General features: G+C 42.0%; 1 protein-coding gene across 3 annotated transcripts in view; it reads left to right on the top strand.

The window, feature by feature from the left end:
• Positions 1-24,507, top strand: part of AACS (acetoacetyl-CoA synthetase) — a 135,567-nt gene extending 111,060 nt beyond the window's left edge. For 2 of the 3 annotated variants that reach the window (XM_056533771.1, XM_056533762.1), the window contains exons 15-18: positions 3,166-3,235; positions 5,887-5,945; positions 6,576-6,778; positions 23,471-24,504. In XM_056533771.1, coding sequence (XP_056389746.1) covers positions 3,166-3,235; positions 5,887-5,945; positions 6,576-6,778; positions 23,471-23,608 — 470 coding nt within the window. In that variant the 3' untranslated portion in view covers positions 23,609-24,504. Of the gene's footprint in view, positions 1-3,165; positions 3,236-5,886; positions 5,946-6,575; positions 6,779-23,470 lie in introns of all 3 variants that reach the window. The other variant, XM_056533778.1, reaches the window with a different exon arrangement.
• The last annotated feature ends 733 nt before the right edge of the window (positions 24,508-25,240 follow it).

Raw genomic sequence — 25,240 nt, 5'->3', positions numbered from 1 at the left:
ATTAGTATTTCACATAAATCAGAAGTCGATAATTCATTTTTCTCATAGGACAAGGTCTCGTCTACTTAACAAGCAAATACACTTTATCTACATCCTTCATGTTATATGCTATGCATTCAAAATCCTCTACAATGTGTCAGTTTTCTGCTTTCCGCAAAAGGACCCCTGCTGTGATAGTGTGGAAAATCTTTCCAGGGTCTTCCGGTGTTTCTCCTGCTCCCCGCTGCATATTCATCTTCCAGTTATTCTAGCTGCTTCTGAAATAAAACTATATGATGGTGCTATTTATGCATTCACAAGAGTTTAATATGTGTATATTAATATATATATATAATACAAGTATACAAGGTAGAAATAGGCCCTGAGACTGGTAGAAAGTATTTTTACATGTATTTTCCCATCATTATATTGCCACATTGAAGCTAGTGGGAGAAAAATGTAATCAAAACACCAGTGATATACCAGTGATACATTTTGTATAGCATTGTGTAAATGGGATGTTTATAAAATTATGTTGACTGTAATATCTGTATGTTTAATATCTATATACACTCACTGTCCACTTTATTAGGTACACTTGTACAATTGCTTGTTAACACAAACCAATAATCAACAAATCACATGGCAGAAACTCAATAAATTTGGGCATGTAGATGTTGCCAAGACAGCTTGCTGAAGTTCAGCCCAAGCATCAGAATAGATAAGAAATTAGATTTAAGTGGCTGGTCTGAGAATTTTAGAAAATGCTTATCTGCTGGGATTTTCGCACACAGCCATCAGGTTTATAGAGCATGGTCCGATAAAGAGAAAATATCCAGTGAGTGGCATTTGAGTGGATGAAAATGTTTTGTTGAGGAGAATGGGCAGACTGGTTTAAGATGACAGTAAGGCAAGAGTTACTTAAAAAACCACTTGTTGAAACTAAGATATTCAGACTACCATTTTTGTATGTCAAGCCTAGAAGAAGATAGGCTACAGCAGCAGAAGACCACACAGGGTTCCACTCCTGGCTAAGAACAGAAAACTGAGACTACAATTCGCACAGGTTTACCAAAATTGGGCAATGGAAGCCTGGAAGAACATTGCCGGGTCTGATGAGTCTCAATTCCAGCTGCGACATGGCATGGCTTAAATTTGGTGAAAACAGCATGAATGCAGGGATCCATCATGCATTACAGCAGGGGTCATCAAACTACAGCCCGTGGGCCACATCCGGCCCGCCGGGTGTTTTTGCCACCGCTGCCTAAGGACATCCCTGTGTCCCGAAATATTTTTTCGGGACACAGGGATGCCCCTGTTAACTCTCTCTGGCCCCATGTTTACTTTAAAAAAGCAAGGACCGCCAGGAGGTAGCGCACACAGGGACGTCACTGACGTCCTGTGCGTGCGCCCATAGCAACGGAGCGCGGAGGAGCGGAGCAGCGAGCAGGACGTGCGCTTGCCAGCTTGGTAAGTGTTACCAGCGGCACGTCAGCTTCGGTGCTCCAACCACGGCTCCTCCGGTCCTGGGACCTACTGCTATGGCCGGAGCGGTGGTCGGAGCACTGAAGTGGGGCAGTACACAGGCATACAGCCTCCAGCCATACACTGTATGGCTGGAGGCTGTTTGTCTGTGGGGGAACAAACTGCCAGCCTAATGTGGGGGGAACTATACTGCCAACTAAATGTGGGGGAACTATACTGCCAACCTAATGTGGGAGAACTACAACCTAATGTGGGGGAACTATACTGCCAGCCTAATGTGGGGGAACTACAACCTAATGTGTGGGAACTATACTGCCAACCCTAATGTGGGGAAACTACAACCTAATGTGGGGGGATCTATACTGCCAACCTAATGTGAGGGGAACTATGCTGCCTACCTAATGTGGGGGGAACTGTGCTGCGGACTGAAAGGGGTAGTCCACTTATAAGATATATAAGTGTGCATAGGAATTTGTTCATAGTTTTTTTTTTTTTTTTTTTAACTATAGTCCGGGCCTCCAACGTTCTGAGGGACAGTGAACTGGCCCCTGTTTAAAAAGTTTGGGGACCCCTGCATTACAGGGGTGTGGTGGTGGTGGTATCATAGTGTGGGGGGCATTTTCTTGGCACATTGTAGGCCCATTCATACAGAATAAGCATAGTTAAATCAAAAGAACCTACCAGAGTATTGTTGCTGACCATGTCTATCCCTTAAAGGGGTAGTCCAGTGGTGAAAAACGTATCCCCTATCCTAAGGATAGGGGATAAGTTTGAGATCGCGGGGGGTCCGACCGCTGGGGCCCCCTGCGATCTCTCTGTACGGGGCCCCGGCTCTCCACCGAGATAGCGGGTGTCGACCCCCGCACGAGGCGGCGGCCGACACGCCCCCTCAATACATCTCAATGGCAGAGCCGGAGATTGCCGAAGGCAGCGATTCGGCTCTGCCATAGAGTTGCATTGAGGGGGCGTGTCGGCCGCCGCCTCGTGCGGAGGTCGACACGCCCCCTTCCCGCGGGCTGTCGGGGCTCCGTACAGGAGATCGCAGGGGGCCCCAGCGGTCGGACCCCCCGCGATCTGCAACTTATCCCATATCCTTAGGATAGGGGATAAGTTGCTCACCACTGAGTCACCACTGGACTACTCCTTTAATGACTAATGTACCCATCTTCTGATGACTACTTCCAGCAGAATAATGCACCATGTCACAAACCTGACATTATCTCAAACTGGTTTCTTGAACATAACAATGGCCCTCATTTACTATTCTAAACCCGACTTCTTTTGTCGGGTTTTTTTGGCGAATGTTTCTCTGCGACATGTCGCAGACATCATGCGCCAGTCTGCGACACGATGCAACATTTTTTCCTGACGGACCCGATGTGGAGTCTCCCAAACCCGAAAAAGGGGCGTAACCCGACATTTCTGAGCTTTCCCATGTGTTGGAGATTGGAGATTCGCATGATGGATGTACAGCTGACAAATCTGCCACAACTGTGTAATGCCATTATGTCTCTAAGGACCAAAATCTCTGAGGAATGTTTTGAGCGCCTAAAAAGTATGCCATGAAGAATGACAGCAGTTCTGGCAAAAGGGTCTAACCCTATAGCAAGGTGTACCTTATAAAATGGCCATTGAGTGTATAATATCACTATTTTAGAACCATACTGAACAGTTCTGCTATAACCATGTTTTGTATTTTAGGTGTCTGGGCCCATGGAGATTACTGCAAAATAAACCCTAACACAGGAGGGATTGTAATGCTGGGACGCAGGTATGTGTTATTTTTTTTTTTTTCTGATTCATGATCTCAAAATCAATGTTTGGCCTCATGGTTTACTTCCCTGTTATGCAAAGATCAAACAGATGCTCAAGATCCTTACTGTTGATTTGCCATATTTAGGCCCTGTTCACATATACTTTTTGACTTCCATTGCTCTGATCCCTTATAGGTAACAGAAATAACAGTGTGGCTGGATGATTATTGTTATGGGGTCCTTTCGGTCTCCCGATGTTTACTAGACAAAATAGCTCTGCATGCTGTGATATTTTACTTCAGATTCTGTAAAAATGCCCTTTTCCTGCAGATGTAAATGAGGCTTTAGATGGGTACTATGATGGAAAACAATTTATTTTAAATCAACTGGTGCCAGAAAGTTACAGATTTGTAAATTACTTCTATTTAAAAATCTTAATCCTTCCAGTACTTTTCAGCTGCTATATGCTCCACAGGAAGTTCTTTTCTTTTTTAATTTCCTTTGTGTCTGGCCACAGTGCTCTCTGCTGACACCTCTGTCCATTTCAGGGACTGTCCAGAGCAGAAGAGGTTTACTGAGGGAATTTGCTCCTACTCTGGACAGTTCCTAAAATGTGTATAGAAGTAGAAAAAAAGAAAACCAAAGGACGGCGCCTCGTGCGTACCCCAATAACAGAGAAGGGGGGTTTCCCTTACAGGGAGGGGAGTGCAGGCTCTAAAGAGTGGCCACTCACCTTGAGCGCATTGAGAAGAGATGAGGATCCTGTGCAGCTGTCAGCTGATTCGGCTGCAGCTGATTCGGCTAGCTGGATGTGGATCCTCTGTGTCAGCGAGGGATTGGCGTGGACCGTGTCGGTGGACCAGTTCTAAGTTGCTACTGGTTTTCACCAGAGCCCGCCGCAAAGCGGGATGGTCTTGCTGCGGCGGTAGCAACCAGGTCGTATCCACCGGCAACGGCTCAACCTCGCTGACTGCTGAGAAGGCGTGGGACAGAAGGACTAGACAGAGGCAAGGTCAGACGTAGCAGAAGGTCGGGGCAGGCGGCAAGGTTCGTAGTCAATGTGGATAGCAGAAGATCTGGAACACAGGCTTTGGACAACACTAAACGCTTTTACTGGCACAAGGCAACAAGATCCGGCCAGGAAGTGCAGGGGAAGTGAGGCAATATAGCCAGGGAGCAGGTGGAAGCTAATTAGGCTAATTGGGCCAGGCACCAATCATTGGTGCACTGGCCCTTTAAATCTTAGAGAGCTGGCGCGCGCGCGCCCTAAGGAGCGGAGCCGCGCGCGCCAGGACATGACAGCCGGGAGCCGGGACAGGTGAGTGACTTGGGATGCGATTCGCGAGCGGGCGCGTCCCGCTATGCGAATCGCATCCCCGCCGGCAATGTCAGTGCAGCGCTCCCGGTCAGCGGGTCTGACAGGGGCGCTGCAGAGAGAGGAACGCCGCGAGCGCTCCGGGGAGGAGCAGGGACCCGGAGCGCTCGGCGTAACAGCAGCCCAGAAGGTCTCAGGGGACAGCCAGATGGCACCCTGTGGATAGGTGAGGGTATGGAGTGCTTCAAAAGACCTTTAGCAGCAGGCGCTCAGGTGTCCAGCAAGGGTATCACAGAGGAGTCACGAAGAAAAAGTAATCAGCATCTTTATTGATGTTCAAACAATAACACGTTTCGGGGTTAGGCTACCCCTTCTTCAGATTGGCATAGTACATACATTCAGTCATACACAAGAGGTTTTTATAGACACATTAATTAACAAACAAGATGGATGACAGTGCAAGGGTCAAGGTCTGTGATGATGGTACATTAAGATAGAATACTAAAGTTGGTCTGATGGGGGTAGGTAAGCAGACCTAATTGGAATGATCTGATGGGAATATACATAGAAAACAGCAAATAAATAAAAGAAATTAGTATATGATGTAACTGAAGTTGGTGGAACTCTGTCCGGTACAAGCAGGATCGAGGCTTGTATCACACATCCTCGCACGCACCAGCCCCTAGGATGCGCGATACAAGCCTCGATCCTGCTTGTACCGGACAGAGTTCCACCAACTTCAATTACTTAAGAGTATGATCGTGGGCTGTCATAAAGGTGAAAATAGTTAAACTAACTTACTTTGATCCCCCGTTGAATTAGTTTTGATGAACCCAGTTCCACACTGAACAGTGCTTCCTGCTTTTGCTTTTGACACAGGCAATTTCTGCTTAGCAGTAGCAGTGACCCACCTTGGCCAGTGATTGGCTGATTATACTGCTGCTCTATTTATTCTTGAAGGGAGCTGCCAAAGATGGTGGAGTACAATATCTATTAGAAGTTCACATGGCTTTGACTTTAGTGTTTACTGAGGCACAGTTATTTAGTGTTGCCACATGCTGGTTTCAAAAGCCACAAGTGGCTTTGAGTTGCTGGTTGGAGGTAAATTTTGAGGGGGCACTGCAATGGTGTATGAATATTTAAAGAGGCTGCTGATAGAGGATAAGGAAGATGTCAATATATGGAATTTTGTTACATTTTATTATGAAAAATTGGCATCTCCAGAATGCGTTTTCCGCCACCTGTAGCTTAGCAACAGCCCAAACATATTCCCATTTTACAACAGTGCATAATATTGTACCTATCTCTTTCAAGCATAAATGGTGTAATGACTCATTCCTTTCTACCTTGCAGTGATGGAACGTTAAATCCAAATGGGGTTCGATTTGGAAGCTCAGAAATCTACAATATAGGTACAATTATCCAGTGTCTACAATATGAATATTTCCAGAGGCCCTCCAGCCATTGAATAGGTTAACTTTCTACATAATGGCAAAGAGGAGGTTGTAAAATAAGAAACTGTCAGAGTTTTTAATGGGAAGAAATGACTAATGTGGAGCCAAGATTTGTAATGCAGAAATTCACTACTGGGACTTGCTAATTAAACACATTTTCTACATTCAGCTGCTGACTGGCTATACTAACAAAGCTATTATTACGTCTCCTGAATGGATACAGATTAGACTCCCACTGCTCCCCTCCAATTCCCTTTTACGCGTCTCCATCAGACATTAACTGCTGCTTATTACTGGGGCTTAGAGGATAGATCAGGTCATACAGTCATTATTGGAAAAATCTCATTGAGCTGCAACCGCATTCTAAGTAGTGGGAAAGCCAGGCGTAGAAAAGTTCAGATACTTGGAAGGACTGTATAGCAGAATACACTAATGTGATAAGAATGATTTGCAATAATGTAACATTTGATTGCTTTTAGTGCACATTCGGCAATAGACAAAACTTCTCATACTGTTCAATGTATTGAAGAAAAGAACATCAGCTGGAATCTTGAGGATTTGTAATAAGTTGACTTTTTCTGGTTGCAGTTGAATCTTTTGTGGAAGTCTCAGACAGCCTGTGTATCCCTCAGTACAATAAGGATGGGGAGGAAAGGGTAATTCTTTTCCTTAAAATGAACAGTAACTACACCTTTAACAATGATCTGGTTAAAAGGATGAAGGATTCTATCCGTTTAGCATTGTCTGCCAGACATGTGCCAGCCCTGATCCTTGAAACAAAAGACATTCCGGTAAGTAGACCACTGCTAATCTATAAGGGAGTATAGGTTCTTGCTAAAATGTAAAACAAAGCTGGCGGCAAAAATTTCTAGTCTGACATTAAAATAATTTTAGTTTGCATTGCTCAAAGCAAAGTTTCCAGAATAATAACCTCTTTCTTTGATTTTGTATTGAGACACTGGGCAAACCAGGAGAATAAGCACAGTCTTTGGGGTTGCTAGAGCAATCACTGGGTACAAGTTTTGTCTCAAGGCCAGGTTATAGATGAAGCAATTGTTCCTAGAGTTTAGCGTGCAGCAGCTACTTGCCCTTGGTTTGGCAATCATTAGGGTTCCACAATAGCAGGAGTTGGATTAAAAATGTTAACATATGCTCCACTTGGCATAATGAAATGGCACAGGGGGTGATGAAGGGGGGTGACAAAATGGCGTACGGGGGTAGACGCCACATTTGTAATGCTGATACTGGTATCATGTTGTAGGCTGTACAACGTGATGGCAAGAGCAAAGAGTGCTGGGGATATAGGGCATCCCTGTCTAGTAGCTCGCCCTATCTGGATAGGGGGAGGAAAATGAAGTTTAAGGTACACTTGGGGCAATGAGTAGAGAGCATGAAGAGAGTTGAGGAAAGGACCTATCATGCAGAAAGGTTTCAGAACTCTAAAGAGAGAGCCCCACAAGAATCAAAAGCCTTTTCTTTATCTAGGCTATTTAAGGTTGTTATAGTAGTGGTAGTATGAGCCCAGTGAACAATTTCAAGCAGTTTTCTAATGTTATCAGGGGCCTGGCAGCCAGGTAGAAACCCGACCTTGGTCAGGACTGATGATTCAAGGTAACAAGGAGTTGACCCTAGCTGGTAAGATAGCCATGAACAATATAATGCCCAAATTAAACAGTTCCCACTGTAGTTTCCAGGAAGTAATGGCTCCTTGTGTGGTTTTGGAATGACCACAATAAAAGCATCCAGCAACTCTTTAGACTCTTGGAGGGGCCAATTTCAGTAGGCCAAATATGGGTTAATAAAATCGGCAAGAATTTCTTAAAAATCACAGAAAGACCATCAGGTCCAGGGGCATTACTCGCTTTCAGTTTATGGACCATAATTTCTAGTTCTGTTTCAGTAAATGGTGCATTTAACAACTCTATCATCACAGGAAATAGTAGGGATAGGGATATCATGAAGAAAACGGAGAATAGAATCAGGAGAAGGGTGGGATGGTTTAGAATAAAACTTACTGTAGAAATTATAAAAAAAACTTTGTTTGCTAGATAGGCATGAGTAATGTCCCCTGATTGAGGTGGGACATCACCGCAGCCAGTGATTGGCTTAGAGGGCCATCACTTGTTCTTGCCAGGAAGGTGGGTGTCAGAGCAGGCCGAGGACGGGTAAGTAGCCAGAGCCCAGTATTGCAGATTACGGTGTTCCCAGTGGTCGTGCCCTTTTGTGATTTAGACACTTATTGTCTATCCTCTGGATAGGGTATAAGTGTCTGATAAGTTCAGTTCCCTGAAGTACACCCTTTTAAGATATTGTTGGTTCTGGGTAATACGCACCAGGAATCTATTGAGTTTGTTGGCCCATTTATAAGTAGCCTTTGGTGTTAAAACTGATAAAAATTATAGTTTTGTATTTTTATTTGTTGACACAGTCTGACGCTACGGTCCCCAGAATGCAGACTGAAACTGGGGCCAAGAATACGGGAAAGCAGTGTCTCCTCTAATATGTGAGAATACCACCATATACTGTATGACTGCACCCCAAGCATAGAAAAGCTGGTTGAGATGTCTCACCTACCTTTTCCATGCTCCTAAATGGCATATCTGCTTATAGCAGTGTGTGACAGTCAGACTCTGTAATGATTACAGGGTCTGACTGTCAGAAACAGATTTTCCAGGCCCCTAAATGGCACATCTGCCTAGTACAGCAACCGCATGGCTAGTTGACCATCATTGCTAGCCCCATCACCATTACAGAAAAGTGTACCTGTGCATAAAGAGTTTCAGCAATAAGCAGATTTGCCATTCAGGAGCCCAGAAAAGCTAGGTGAGACATTCTCACCTAGCTTTTCTATTCTCCTGAATGGCATATCTGCTCACAGCTGTATCAATTTATGCACAGGCACACTTCACAACTCATGATAGTCCCTGTAAATTACTGGCAGCTATTTAGGAGCCTGAAATAGCTGGGGGATAGTGTTAAGCTGCCTGCACCTCTATCACCTCTAGGAACCTTTCAAGAAGCTGTGACAGAATTTTTGCGGTAGAGGGCGGGATTGGACAAACATTTTGAAGGAGTGGGCGGGAATGGTCAGAAATTCATCGGGAGCAGGATTAAGAAAACAATCCCACTCAGGGCTCTTGCCCAATGTGGCTTTTTTTGTGGTTCTCTACTATTATTGTGCAGACAGCTCTAAAGCTAAGGTTTCTTGAGCTCTAGGGTTCAGAAAATACTCTCAAGTTCAAACCATGAATTTGAGTTTTTTGCACATTTTTATAAAGCCTTTATTTGTAGCCCTTCGTGTTATACTTGTGCATGGACTTCCAGCTCAGATAGTGTTAATATGTTCAAGGAAAGAAAAAAAACCTACATAGCAAAATGCTCTGAAATTGTGACCTTGAATGATTATAGAACTGCCAAGTTTCATCATGATCTGAGTCTTTTCCCATAAGTCATAAGCATCTGAAAAACAGGATTTAACATAATGCTGCCTCACTAGATTTAATGTAAGGAACTATGAGTTTGGCAGAGAACAGTGGAGACTGATATGCATTCTTAAGCTTCCTCTAATGTATCTGTGGGATGGAGAATGTCTTTATTTCTGCCTGTTTCATAACTTTCTATTTTACTTTATTCACTTTGGGAGGTCCCAGGTGAATTCCTTGTTTTTCACATGTTGATTTCTTTTCAGCCTTTTTACAATTTTGCTCTTGAAAACTAATTATGTATGTGTCTTAAATGTGTTACTTTACTTCGAGATGGTATTTTAAAAGGTTTCTTTTTTCTATGTAATTTTCAATATTATTTTAAACAGCAAAGAGAACAGTGAATTTTATACGTCTGCCAGAAAGGATAATTTCTAGAAAATGATGGTTAATTTCATAGGAAAGCACTTGGTAGATAAGTAAGGGGACTGATAATGAACAAGCCACTTGTCTGTTGATGATTTTGCTCAGCTTTCTTTATGTAGATCCACATCTTTGTCTAAGGTAAATATTTCAGGACTAAAATCTGGTGCCTTGTCTATATACTGTGCCATACAGTATTGTTTGTACTTGAATAACCATATCTTGGAAGTGGGACAATAAATATGCTGTGTGATTTGTTACTGTGTCATGGCCTTTAGCTTCGTTCACACTGATGGAATCAAAAACTGTTTTTCTAGACACTATTATAAAGTAAAAACTATAAGAAATACCAGCAGAGGTTTTGCATTTGGGAATGTTTTGCATTGTCCCCATCTCAGTTTGTTTGACTACGTGTCTTCCAGATTTACAACACATCAAGGAGCCGGACAGTCACAGCTTTAGTGACAACACAATGGTTTATATGTTACTGGGGCACTCTGTACTTGGCCTGCTTATGTGACAGTCCGCTCGCAGATGTGGTGGAAGTCCTCTGTAATCCAGAAGCAGAACTACCACAGTGCAACAATAAAGGAGATACAAACATTTACTTTTAATATTTAAGAGAACCTGTGGCCAACCCTCAAAAAAATAGATTGACCTTATGGTGTTCTGATCACACACCTTTTTACTGTTTCTTGATATGCCCTCCGTTCCCGAGATATGTGGGATAATAGCCCTCATTTGCGTGGGTCGGGGTTTTTGTTTTAAAGTCCAATCCAAATCTATTTAAATGTATGTTTCCGTCATAACTTCCGTACGGCTGGAGATATTTCTATAATACTTGGTCACATGTTACTTATATGTCAAATAAAAATATATAATAGTTAAATTAACCCCTAACCTACCCCCTTATGTGAAGGATGGGGTAGTTTCAAGTCCCATGCAAGTATATAGGACTTCTGGTGCCTTACTCCACAAGCTGCACTCTGCATCTCCCCGTGAATGTGTCAGTCCGGCTGGCAAGCCACACCCTCCACACATTTCATGCCCCATCTTGCAAAGACACGCCGACCTTTTAACCCCTTAAAAGGGTACTCCGATGGAATTTTTTTTTTAAATGAACTGGTGCCAGAAAGTTAGACAGATTTGTAAATTACTTCTATTAAAAAAATCTAAATCCTTTTAGTACTTTTTAGCAGCTGTATGCTACAGAGGAAATTCTTTACTTTTTGAATTTCTTTTTTGTGTTGTCTACAGAACTCTCTGCTGACACCTCTGTCCATGTCAGGAACTGTCCAGAGCAGCATAGGTTTGCTATGGGGATTTTCTCCTGCTCTGGACAGTTCCTGTTACAGGCATCAGGTGTCAGCAGAGAGCACTGTGGACAACACAAAAAAGAAATCCAAAAAATAAAGATTTTCCTCTGTAGCAAACGGCTGCTAAAAAGTAGTGAAAGGATTAAGATTTTTTTAACAGAAGTAATTTACAAATCTGTTTAACTTTCTGGCACCAGTTCATTAAAAAAAAAAAAAAAAAAAAAGTTTTCCACCGGAGTACCCCTTTAAGGACGCAGGGTTTTAACATTTCTGCATTTTAATTTTTTCCTTATCACCTTCTAAAAATCATAATGCTTTCAATTTTGCACCTACAATTCCATATTATGGCTTATTTTTTGCGCCACCAATTCTACTTTGCAGTGACATTAGTAATTTTACCAAAATATCCATGGTAAAACTGAAAAAAAAAATCATTGTGCGACAAAATTGAAGAGGAAATGCCATTTTGTAAATTTTGGGGGCTGCCGTTTCTACGCAGTGCATTTTTCGGTAAAAATTATTTATTCTGTAAGTCCATATGGTTAAAATGATACCCTACTTATATAGGCTTTATTTTGTATTACTTCTAAAAAAAAAAAATCATAACTACATGCAGGAAAATTTAATGTTTAAAATTGTCATCTTCTGACCCCTATAACTTTTTTATTTTCCCGCGTACGGGCCGGTATGAAGGCTCATTTTTTGCGCTGTGATCGATCTGAAGTTTTTATCAGTATCATTTTTATATTAATCGGACTTTTTGATCACTTTTTATTCATTTTTCATGATCTAAAAAGTTACCAAAAATACGCTATTTTGAACTTTGGAATTTTTTGCGTGTACGCCATTGACCGTGCAGTTTAATTAATGATATGCTTTTATAGTTCGGACATTTCCACACGCGGCGATACCACATGTTTATTTTTATTTACACAGTTTTTTTTTAAATGGGAAAAGGGGTGTGATTCTTACTTTTATTAGTGAAGGGGTTAAATGATCTAATATGAACTTTTTTTTTACACTTTTTTTGAGGTGTAATAGCTCCCTCTAGTGGCTATTACACTGCACATGCCGATCTCATACACAGATCATTGCCGTGCATTGACACGGCAAAGATCAGTGTTATCGGCGGTCGATTGCTCTAGCCTGGATTTCAGGCTTGGAGCAATCAATTACCGATCGGATGCGACGGAGGTAGGTAAGGGGACCTCCGCTCGCGTTCTAGCTGATCTGGACATCGCGATTTCACGCTGATGGTCCAGATCAGCCCGACTAAGCTGCCGGGAAGCTTTTACCATCATTTTAGTAGCGGCGATAAACTTTGAACGCCACGTCTAAAGGGTTAATAGTACTGGGCACCACGATTGGTGCAGCGCGCTATTAGCCCAGGATCCCGGCTGTCATTAGCCGCCGGGACCGACCGCGTATGACGCGGGGTCATGCCGTGACCCCACGTTATATACCGGATCGGGCGCACAGGTGTACAGGTACGTCCAGCGTCCTTAAGAGGTTAAGCCACACCTCTTTTATTTTCAGCTAACAATATCTTTACCACAACGCAGTCCAACCTGAGGACGGGATATGAGGATTAGATATGGGGACAGGATTTGGGGTCGCATATGCATACGCCCTGCATCCCGAGTCCTTAAGGCATACGCCCGTGGGAATTCCGGTCCCCGCCGCTAGCCGGTTGGGGACCGGACCGGGATGCCTGCTGAAATCATTCAGGAGGCATCCCGGCACATCGCCGAGGGGGGTCCATAGCTGATCGGGTCTCTGGTGACCCGATCACCCGGAAAATAGGGATGATCGGAGCTGTCGGTGACAGCTCCGATCATCCTGAGGGATAGGAGCGAGATCGCAGTGCTGCGATCTCCTCCTATCCCCTGCCATTGGTCAGAACTGATTCTGACCAATGGCAGCGCAGGACAGTGGGTTGCCATGGCAACCCTCCGTTCTGCCTACCCCTGGATGTCGGGCAGAATGGGGGGAGAAGATAGAGGCCGGTACCTGAGAAGAAGATGGCATGGGGACCGCAGATCGTCGCTGAAGACAGGTGCAGGTAGGGAAACGAAGGTGGTGGTGGGGGGGGGTTCGGGAAGGAAGGGGGCAGTAAGCGATATTTACTGCTGCCCTTCCTAGTGGGTGCCAAACTGCAACTCCCAGCATGCCCAGACAGCCAAAGGTTGTCTGGGCATACTGGGAGTTGTAGTTTTGCAACATCTGGAGGGTCACAGTTTGGAGACCACTGTTACAGTGGTGCCCAAACGGTAGCCCTCCGGATGTTGCCAAACTACAACTCTCAGCATGCCTAGACTGCCCAGGCATGCTGGGAGTTATAGTTCTGTAACATCTGTCCCTTCAGATTTAGCAATTTTCATGACATTTTTGAAAATTGCTGCTCTACTTTGAAGCCCTCAAATTTTTTCAAAAAGTAAAAATATGTCCATTTTATGATGCCAACATAAAGTGGACATATTGTATTTGTGAATAATAATAAAATGTATTTGGAATATCCATTTTCCTTACAAGCAGAGAGCTTCATAGTTAGAAAAATGCTAAATTTTCTAAATTTTCATGACATTTTGGGATTTTTCACCAAAAAAAGGATGCAAGTAATGACGAAAATTTACCACCAAAATAAAGTAGAATATGTCACGAAAAAAATCTCAGAATCAGAGTATGCGGTAAAAGCGTTTTAGAGTTATCAATGCGTAAAGCGACGGTAGTCAGAATTGCGAAAACGGGCTCAGTCCTTAACCCCTTAAGGACATAGGGCGTATCCATACGCCCCCGTTTCCAAGTCCTTAAGGACCGAGGGTGTATGGATACGCCCTGAGCATTTCCGGCCCCCGCCGCTAGCCGGAGGGGAGCCAGGGCCGGATGCCTGCTGAAATCGTTCAGCAGGCATCCCGGCATATCGCCCAGGGGGGTCATTATGTCCCCCCATGTCGGCGATTGCCGCAGATCGCTGGACAATTCAGTCCAGCGATCTGCCGCAGATTCCGGGTCAATCGGGTCTCCAGTGACCCGATGACCCGGAATTACTGGCTGATCGGGGCCGTCAGAGACGGCCCCGAACAGCCATTGCCAGCAGAGGTTTCCCGGCCGACCAATCAGGGCGCCTGCTGCGGGTGTCACTCCCGCAACCCGCTCCGCCCCTCTTCCGGAGGACGTGAGCGGGTGCAGGCAGAAGACCCCGGGCGCTGGGGACCCCGATCCCTGTTGGGATCGGGGCCCCAGGAGCGACGGCGGCGGCGAGGGACTGACCTGTGCCGCGGCATCGTGGAGCAGCAGCAGGAGGTGAGTGACAGCCTCCTGCTGTTGCTTAGCAACAGCTTCCAGCATGCAAAAAGGGCATGCTGGGAGCTGTAGTTATGCAACAGCAGGAGGCAGACCACCACAACTCCCAGCATGCCCTTATGGGCATGCTGGGACTTGTAGTTTTGCAACAGCTGGAGGCACATTCTTTCTATGGAAAAGTGTACCTTCAGCTGTTGTATAACTACAACTCCCAGCTTGCACAATCAGCTAAAGTGCATGCTGGGAGTTGTAGTGGTGCATCTGGTGGTTGCATAACTACAACTCCCAGCATGCCTGTTGGCTGTCGGTGACTGCTGAGAGTTGTAGTTTTGCAACAGCTGAAGGCACACTGAGTTAAGTAGCAAACCAGTGTGTCTCCAGCTGTTGCATAACTACAATCCCCAGCATCCCCAGCCAAAGTAGTATGCCTCCGGCTGTTGCATAACTACAAGACCCAGCATGCCCTTCCGCTGTCCGTACATGCTGGGGGTTGTAGCTTTTGCAACAGCTGGATGTTTCTTCCCCCCCCCCCCAATGTGAACGTACAGGGTACACTCACATGGGCGGAGGATTACAGTAAATATTCGGCTGTGAACCTACTGTGAACCCCCGCCCGTGCGACTGTACCCTAAAAACACTACACTACACTAACAAAAAATAAAATAAAAAGTAAAAAACACTACATATACACATACCCCTACACAGCCCCCCTCCCCTCCCCAGTAAAAATGAAAAACGTCTGGTACGTCACTGTTTCCAAAACGGAGCCTCCAGCGGTTGCAAAACTACAACTCCCAGAATGCACTGATAGACCGTACATGCTGGGAGTTGTAGTTTTGCAACAGCTGGATGTTCCCCCCTCCAATGTGAATGTACAGGGTACACTCACATGGGTGAAGGTTTACAGTAAGTATCCGGCTGCAAGTTTGAGCTGCGGCAAATTTTCTGCCGCAGCTCAAACTGCCAGCGAGAAAGTACTGTGAACCCCCGCCCGTGCGACTGTACCCTAAAAACACTACACTACCAAAAAATAAAATAAAAAGTAAAAAACACTACATATACACATACCCCTACACAGCCCCCCTCCCCTCCCGGGTAAAAATTAAAAAACGTCTGGTACGTCACTGTTTCCAAAACGGAGCCTCCAGCGGTTGCAAAACTACAACTCCCAGCATGCACTGATAGACCGTACATGCTGGGAGTTGTAGTTTTGCAACAGCTGGATGTTCCCCCCTCCAATGTGAATGTACAGGGTACACTCACATGGGTGAAGGTTTACAGTAAGTATCCGGCTGCAAGTTTGAGCTGTGGCAAATTTTCTGCTGCAGCTCAAGCCGCCAGCGAGAAACTACTGTGAACCCCCGCCCATGTGACTTTACCCTAAAAACACTACACTACACTAACACAAAATAAAATAAAAAGTAAAAAACACTACACATACCCCTACACAGCCCCCCTCCCCAATAAAAATGAAAAACGTCTGGTACGCCACTGTTTCCAGAACGGAGCCTCCAGCTGTTGCAAAACAACTACTCCCAGTATTGCTAGGTAGCCACTGGCTGTCTAGGCATGCTGGGAGTTTTACAACAGCTGGAGGCACCCTGTTTGGAAATCGCTGGCGTAGAATGTCCTCCCCTATGCAAGTCCCTAATTTAGCCCTTAAATGCGCATGGCGCTCTCACTTTGGAGCCCTGTCATATTTCAAGGCAACAGTTTAGGGCCACATATGTGGTATCGCCGTACTCGGGAGAAATTGTGTTACAAATTTTGGGGGGTATTTTCTGCTATTACCCTTTTTTTAAATGTAAAATATTTGGGAAAACAAGCATTTTAGGTAAAAAAATAAAATTTTTATTTTTTGCTGTCCTGGCACCATAGGGGCTTCCTAAATGCGGCATGCCCCCAGAGCAAAATTTGCTTTCAAAAAGCCAATTGTGACTCCTTCTCTTCTGAGACCTGTAGTGCGCCAGCAGAGCACTTTTCACCCCCCATATGGGGTGTTTTCTGAATCGGGAGAAATTGGGCTTCAAATTTTGGGGGGTGTTTTCTTCTATTACCCTTTTTAAAAATGTAAAAATTTTGGGAAACCAAGCATTTTAGGTTAAAATTTTTTTTTTTTACATATGCAAAAGTCGTGAAACACCTGTAGGGCATTAAGGTTCACATTACCCCTTGTTACGTTCCCCGAGGGGTCTAGTTTCCAAAATGGTATGCCATGTGTTTTTTTTTTTTGCTGTTCTGGCACCATAGGGACTTCCTAAATGCGGCATGCCCCCAGAGCAAAATTTGCTTTCAAAAAGCCAAATGTGACTCCTTCTCTTCTGAGACCTGTAGTGCGCCAGCAGAGCAATTTTCACCCCCATATGGGGTGTTTTCTGAATCGGGAGAAATTGGGTTTCAGATTTTGGGGGGTATTTTCTGCTGTTACCCTTTTTAAAAATGTAAAATTTTTGGGAAACCAAGCATTTTAGGTAAAAAAAAAATTTTTTTTTTTACATATGCAAAAGTCGTGCATCACCTGTAGGGTATTAAGGTTCACTTTACCCCTTGTTACGTTCCCTGAGGGGTCTAGTTTCCACAATGGTATGCCATGTGTTTTTTTTTTTTGCTGTCCTGGCACCATAGGGACTTCCTAAAGGTGACATGCCCCCCAAAAACCATTTGTCGCTCCTTCCCTTCTGAGCCCTCTACTGCGCCCGCCGAACACTTTACATAGACGTATGAGGTATGTGCTTACTCAAGAGAAATTGGGTTTCAAATACAAGTAAAAATTTTTTCCTTTTTACCCCTTGCAAAAATTCAAAAATTGGGTCTACAAGAACATGCGAGTGTAAAAAATGAAGATTTTGAATTTTCTCCTTCACTTTGCTGCTATTCCTGTGAAACACCTAAAGGGTTAATACACTTACTGAATGTTATTTTGAATACTTTGGGGGGTGCAGTTTTTATAATGGGATCTTTTATGGGGTATTTCTAATATGAAGACTCTTCAAATCCCCTTCAAACCTGAACTGGTCCCTGAAATATAGTGAGTTTGAAAATTTTGTGGAAAATTGCTGCTGAACTTTGAAGCCCTCTGGTGTCTTCCAAAAGTAAAAACTCATAAATTGTATGATGCAAACATAAAGTAGACATATTGTATATGTGAACCCCAAAAAAAATTATTTTGAATATCCATTTTCCTTACAAGCAGAGAGCTTCAAAGTTAGAAAAATTCTAAATTTTTATTTTTTTCATCAAATTTGGGGATTTTTCACCAAGAAAGGATGCAAGTTACCATAAAATTTTACCACTAAGTTAAAGTAGAATATGTCACGAAAAAACTGTCTCGGAATCAGATTGTTAACTAAAAGAATTCCAGAGTTATTAATGTTTAAAGTGACAGTGGTCAGATGTTCAAAAAATGCTCTGGTCCTTAAGGTGAAAAAGGTCCTTAAGGGGTTAAGGTGAAAAAGGGCTGCGTCCTTAAGGGGTTAAAGCGAAGTGGAATTAAAAAATGAATATATATATATATATATATATATATATATAATTTTTTTTTTTTTTGTTTTTTTTTGCAAATATGCCATTTTGCTACATTTTTTCTGCAAAACAGCGGGTGCTGACAGGAAAATACAACTCAATATTTATTCCCCTAATTCTGACATATTTAGAAATCTCCTAAATGTGGCCCTTGTGCGCTACATGACTCACACACAGGGCTCAGACATGACGGAGCACCGTATCGATTTTGAGTTTTCCTTTTATTTAGAATGTTTTGTAGACACCTTATCAAGATGCAGGGACCTTTTGGGTTCTAAAATATTTTTGCGAGACAAATTGATCTTTCCATGGGTTACATTGTGAAGTACGTCTGACATTCTCATTGTTTTTTATTCCATATTTTATGAGGTGGTACAAATAAAAAAAAAAATTGGTTCTGCCATTGTTTATTACATTTTTTACTGTCATTTTTCATGCAGTATAAATTGCATGTTATATTTGGTCTGCCGTTTGGTACGATTATGGCGATACCTAATTTATATACGTTTTTTATGGTTTATCCCATTTAAATCACAAAAATAATTTTTTGTTAAAAAAATGTTTTTGCATGGCACCATATTCTGAGAGCTGTAACTTTTTTTTTTTTTTACCAATGGAGCTGTGTGAGGGCTTATTTTTTCAGTTTTGAATAGTACTATTTTGGGGTATGTCTGACATTTTGATCACTTTTTTTTAAAAATTATTAGTGAGGCAGGATTACCAAAAAGCAGTAATTTGTGCAAGATTATTATTTTTTTTTATGCAGTATCAATGACATTGTAATTTTATTCTGCAGGTCGGTACGATTATGGCGATATCTCATTTATATACTTTACTTGATGGTTTATAACTTTTTCACTATAAAAAATCTTGTTAGTGCATCTCTATTTTCTGAAAGGTGTTTTTTTTTCTTCCTTATGTTGTGTGATAGCAAATGTTTTCCTTGAGGAGTTGACGTTTTTAGTGGTACCATTTTGGGGTGCATGGGACATTTTGATCACTTTATTTTAGTTTAACAGAGGCGACATTGATATGAAGCCATAAATTTGGCAAGGTTTTTATTAAAAAAATTTGTGGCGTTCATCGTGCGGGTTGAATAATGTGATAGTCTTATTGCTTGGGTTGTTACGGACGCGGCGATACCAAATATGTGTATATCATTTTTTTTTTGGTGAGGGAAATGGAGATTGTGTATGTTTATTTATTTTCTATATTTATTGTTTATTTATTTAATGTATGTATTTTTTTTTCACTCCCATTTTCCTGTTTTTTTTTTGTTCTGTCCCACTAGGGTACTTGACACTTATAATAAACTGCAATACAGATCTGTACTGTAGTGTATTATGCTTAACAGTGTAACATTGACAGCTGATAGTGTTTCACTGTCAGGCAAAGCAGATCTGGCTGATTTTACAGCGGTTCTGACAGAATTGCCAAAAAATAAATACCCACATGTGACACCATTTGGGAAACTACACCCCTCACGGAACATAACAAGGGGTATAGTGAGCCTGAACACCCCACAGGTGTTTGAAGAATTTTCATTTAAAGGAGATGTCCGGTGCTCACTTTTCTTATTTTATCCGTTCCGGGCTGAAAAATAAAAGAAAACAAATTTTCTCTTACCTGCCTAGGCTCCCCCGGTGCTTCAGTACAGGTGTTCGGTCCCCGGGCTGTATTCTTCTTACTTCCTGTTAGCCCGGCTCGTCACACGGAGCTTCAACCTATCACCGGCCACAGCGATGTCCTGCCTCGGCCAGTGATAGGCTGAAGCTCCGTGTGACGTGTCGGGCTAACAGGAAGTAAGAAGAATACAGCCCGGGGACCAAACGTCTGTACCGGAGCACCGGGGGAGCGTAGGCAGGCAAGAGAAAGCTTATTTTCTTTTTTTGCAGCCCGGAACAGATACAATAAGAAAAGTGAGCACCGGACATGTCCTTTAAGTTGGATGGGAAAATGAAAAAAAAATTTCACTAAAATGCTGGTGTTACCCTAAATTTTTCATTTTCACAAGGGAAAATAGGAAAAAAGCCCCCCAAAATTTGTAACCCCATTTCTTCTGAGTAAGAAAATACCCCATATGTGATTGTAAAGTGCTCTGCGGGCTAACTACAATGCTCAGAAGAGAAGGAGCGCCATTGGGATTTTGAAGAGAAAATTTGTCTGGAATTGAAGGCCACGTGTGTTTACAAAGCCCCCATAGTGCCAGAACAATGTGGGTACAGTAAGCATTTACGCCCCACAGGTTTCTGACATATTTTTTGAACATTGGTCAGTGAAAATGAAAAATGTAATTTTTAATTTACACAGCCCACTGTTCCAAAGATCTGTCAAACGCCAGTGGGGTGTAAATACTCACTGCACCCCTTATTAAATTCTGTGAGGGGTGTAGTTTCCAAAATGGGGTCACATGTGGGGGGGTCCACTGTTCTGGCACCACGGGGGGCTTTGTAAACACACATGGCCCCTGACTTCAATTCCAAACAAATTCTCTTTCCAAAAGCTCAATGGCGCTCCTCCTCTTCTGAACATTGTAGTTCACCAGCTGAGCATTTGATGTCCACACATGGGGTATTTCCATACTCGAAAGAAATGGGTTTACAAATTTTGAGGGTCATTTTCTCCTATTTCCCTTTGTAAAAATTTAAAATTTTAGTGACATTTTTTTTTTCCATTTACACATCCAACTTTAACAAAAAGTTGTCAAACACCTGGGGGTGTTAAGGCTCACTGTACCCCTTGTTATATTCCTTAAGGGGTGTAGTTTCCAAAATAGTATGCCATGTGTTTTTTTTTTTTTTTTTTTCCCTTTTCAGGCACCACAGGGGCTTCCTAAATGTGACATGCCCCCCAAAAACCATTTCAGCAAAATTTGCTTCCCAAAAGCCAAATGTGACTCCTTCTCTTCTGAGCATTGTAGTTCGCCCCCAGAGCATTTTACGTCCTAACATGGGGTATTTCCATACTCAGAAGAGATGGGGTTACAAATTTTGGAGGGCATTTTCTCCCATTACTCTTTGTAAAAAAAATGGTAAATTTGGGAAAAAAACTGCACTTTAGTGAAAACATTTTTTTTTTTTCATTTACACATCCGACTTTAACAAAAAGTGGTCAAACACCTGTGGGGTATTAAGGCTCACTGGACCCCTTGTTACGTGCCTTGAGGGGTGTAGTTTCCAAAATAGTATGCCATTTGGGGTTTTTCTGCTGTTCTGGCACCATAGAGTCTTCCTAAATGTGACATGCCCCCCAAAAACCATTTCAGAAAAATTCACTCTCCAAAATCCCATTGTTGCTCCTTCCCTTCTGAGCCCTCTACTGCGCCCGCCGAACACTTGACATACACATATGAGGTATTTCCTTACATTAGAGAAATTGGGTTACAAATTTTGTGGGACTTTTTATCCTATTACTTCTTGTTAAAATTAAAAAACTGGGTCTACAAGAACATGTGAGTGTAAAAAATTAAGATTTTGAATTTTCTCCTTCACTTTGCTGTGAAACACCTAAAGGGTTAATACACTTACTGAATGTCATTTTGGATACTTTGAGGGTTGCAGTTTTTATAATGGGGTAGTTTGTGGGGTAATTCTAATATGAAGGCCCTTCAAATCCACTTCAAAACTGAACTGGTCCCTGAAAAATTCCGATTTTGAAAATTTTGTGAAGAATTTGAAAATTGCTGCTGAACTTTGAAGCCCTCTGATGTCTTCCAAAAGTAAAAATATGGCAACTTTATGATGCAAATATAAAGTAGACATATTTTATATGTGAATCAATGTATAATTTATTTGGAATGTCTGTTTTTCTTACAAGCAGAGAGCTTCAAAGTTAGAAAAATGCTAACTTTTCAAATTTTTTCAAATTTTGGAATTTTTCACCAAGAAATGATGCAAGTATCGACAAAAATCTACCATTAACATGAAGTAGATTATGTCACAAAAAAACATTCTCGGAATCAGAATGAAAAGTAAAAGCGTCCCAGAGTTATTAATGCTTAAAGTGACAGTGGTCAGATGGGCAAAAAATGCCGGGTCCTTAAGGTGAAAATGGGCTGGGTCCTTAAGGGGTTAAAAAATCTTAATCCTTCCAGTACTTATTAGCTGCTGAATACTACAGAGGAAATTATTTTCTTTTTGGAACACAGTGCTCTCTGCTGATATCTTGACCACAGTGCTCTCTGCTGACATCTCTGTCCATTTTAGGAACTGTCCATAGCAGCATATGTTTTCTATGGGTATTTTTTCCTACTCTGGACAGTTCCTAAGATGGACAGAGATGTCAGCAGAGAGCACTGTGGTCATGATGTCAGCAGAGAGCTCTGTGTTCCAAATAGAAAATAATTTCCTCTGTAGTTTTCAGCAGCTAATAAGTACTGGAAGAATTAAGATTTTTTAATAGAAGTAATTTACAAATCTGTTTAACTTTCTGGCACCAGTTGATTAAAAAAAAAAAAAAAAGTTTTCCACCGTAGTACCCCTTTAAAAACTACAGATGAAAAAATGAGCCCTCAAACCCCCCCCCGTATACAGAAAAATAAAAGTTATAGGGGTCAGAAGAGGTCATATTCAAACAAACAAATTTTCGTGCGAAAAGTTATAATTTTTAACAGAAGTAAAACATGTCCTCTTCTGAACCCTTAAACTTTTTATTTTTCTGTATACGGGGGTGTGTGAGGGCTCATTTTTTGCGCCGTAATGTGTAGTTTTTATCGGTACCTTGTTTGTCTTGAAGAGAGTTTTTGATCGCATTATATACATTTTTTATAGGGTATACAAAGTGACCAATTTTGGACTTTTTTGAGATTTTTTTTATGTATACGCCATTGACCGAGCAGTTTAATTAACATTATATTTTTCTATAGTTCGAACATTTATGCACGCGGCAATACCACATATGTTTGTTTATTTTTGTTTACATTTTTTAAAGGGAAAAGGAAGGAAGGGGTGATTCAAACTTTTATTAGGGAAGGGGTTAATTCACATTTATTAACTTAAAAAAAAATGTACACAATTTTGTAATCCCCATAGGGCACTATTACATACATTGATCAATGATATGCCATAGCATAGCATTGATCAGTATTATCGTTGCTCTGCTGCTCCAGCCTGCCATGACTGACTGGAGCTTCAGAGCAACGATTGGATGGCGAGGAGGCAGGTAAGGGCCCTCCCGCCATCCTCTCAGCTGATTGAGACACTGTGGTTTTACTGCAGATTCCCTGAGCTGCTGAGACTGTTTTTTATTTTTTTTACATTTTTTATTTTAGATGCCGCTGGGTTAATGACTGGCATCACTGCTATCAGTGATGTCTGGCATTAGCCTTGGGGCCTGAGGGCTCCTGAGCCCACGTCATATAAGGGGAGTGGGATAAGGGCATACAGGTACACCCTTTGTCCTTAAAGTGTTATTACTGTATTATCAATATAAATTGTAATTTATATAACATATTTTTGTTTGTATATAATGAATAACCTGTGATTTCTTTATTTTCTAGTATACTATCAGTGGGAAGAAGGTTGAAGTTGCCGTTAAACAAATCATTGCAGGTAAAGAAGTAGCTCATCGCGGGGCGTTCTCAAATCCACAATCCCTGGATTTGTATCGCAATATTCCAGAGCTACAGAATTACTGAACACTGTACCCAAGAGACTGTCGGTGTGGTGTGCACATATTCATGCTGGGCTTGAACATCAACCTGGAAATCTAGTAAAATGTAAAAATGATCTATCTATCTATCCATATATGTATCTATCATCTGATTATCTGTCACTTGAAGGGGTATTTCCCCACTAACATTTATCACTTTTTCACAGCATAGGTGATAAGTGTGATGGCTGTGGGTCATGCTGCCAAGACCAAACCCCCAAGTCCACTGTGTGAATAGAGCAGTAGTGTACCTATGCCATCGCTGCTCAGTTCACTGCTTGGGACTGAAAAAGTTAATGAGATAGAACTCTGCTTTCTCATCAGTCCTGTAAATGAAAAGTTTTTCTGGCTGGTGGGTTTGCCATGTATCTTCCAGCAGTTAAAAATGGATCACCTATTTTGTGGAGCATAGCATTTTAATAGCCATTGTTTTATTCCCTGCTGAAAAAAAATAGGCCATTTTTTTTTATTCAAAGGGTAGGTAGCTATTATCTGATTGTTAGTAGCCTTTTAGTGTCTGAACTACAACATGTATTAATTTCAGCATTTATGGCATTCAGATTGGATGAGTTTAAAGAGCTCCTGAAAAGGCATAGCTGGATAGCTGTTTATGGCAATGTTAAAGGGGTATTCCAGGCAAAACCTTTTTTTTATATATATCAACTGGCTCCGGAAAGTTAAATAGATTTGTAAATTACTTCTATTAAAAAATCTTAATCCTTCCAATAGTTATTAGCTTCTGAAGTTTTCTGTCTAACTGCTCAATGATGATGTCACGTCCCGGGAGCTGTGCATGATGGGAGAATATCCCCACAGGAACTGCAAAGCTCCTGGGACGTGAGTCATCAGAGAGCAGTTAGACAGAAAACAACAACTCAACTTCAGAAGCTAATAACTATTGGAAGGATTAAGAAGTAATTTACAAATCTGTTTAACTTTCTGGAGCCAGTTGATATATAAAAAAAAGTTTTAGCCTGGAATACCCCTTTAATAAAAAAAGAACTAGCCCAAAGGATGTAAAAGAGCTAGTTTAGCCTGCATGCCTTAGGCTAGGGCTGTACAGGGACTTTTTCCAGCACTATTTATTGATTTTTATCTATTCTTTTTTAAGTGACAGCTGTCTACAATATTGCACACAATTCTTTGTTCTTTAGATTGCAGCTGCAAATCAATAGTTCAAAATAAACCAGTAGTGCTATAAAAAGTCTATGCAGCCCAAGCTTAGAAAGTCCTGCAAACACTTTCTGTATGGTACTTGTATGTCAGAGATGCTGTAACTCCTGGCCTAATTGAGGTTTACCTCTTATCAGGCTTCCAGGCTTACCATGCTTGTCAGTGGTGGAACATCCTTTATGTAAAACGGCTTCTCTTGCTCCTCCAATAAGTTTACATAGTAGAAATTCTGGTACAACAGAACGGAGCAGGACATTAGGCAATGCAGTTCCCCTCTTACCATGGTGCTGTCAGGAAACAGAATAATTTTAAGGGACTTTTCCATAATCTATTAAGGTTTCTGCCATATAGTTAATGCCTTACTTTTTTATTCACTGATCTGCCCAATATCAGAATAAAACCCTGTTGGTCTGCATCTTTCTATAGATTATTGCAAGGGCAAGAA

This window comes from Hyla sarda, chromosome 1, assembly GCF_029499605.1.
Source record: "Hyla sarda isolate aHylSar1 chromosome 1, aHylSar1.hap1, whole genome shotgun sequence".
NCBI classification, from domain to species: Eukaryota; Metazoa; Chordata; class Amphibia; order Anura; family Hylidae; genus Hyla; species Hyla sarda.
Note: the sequence above shows the minus strand (reverse complement) of the source record. Positions and strands in the feature narration are given on the sequence as shown.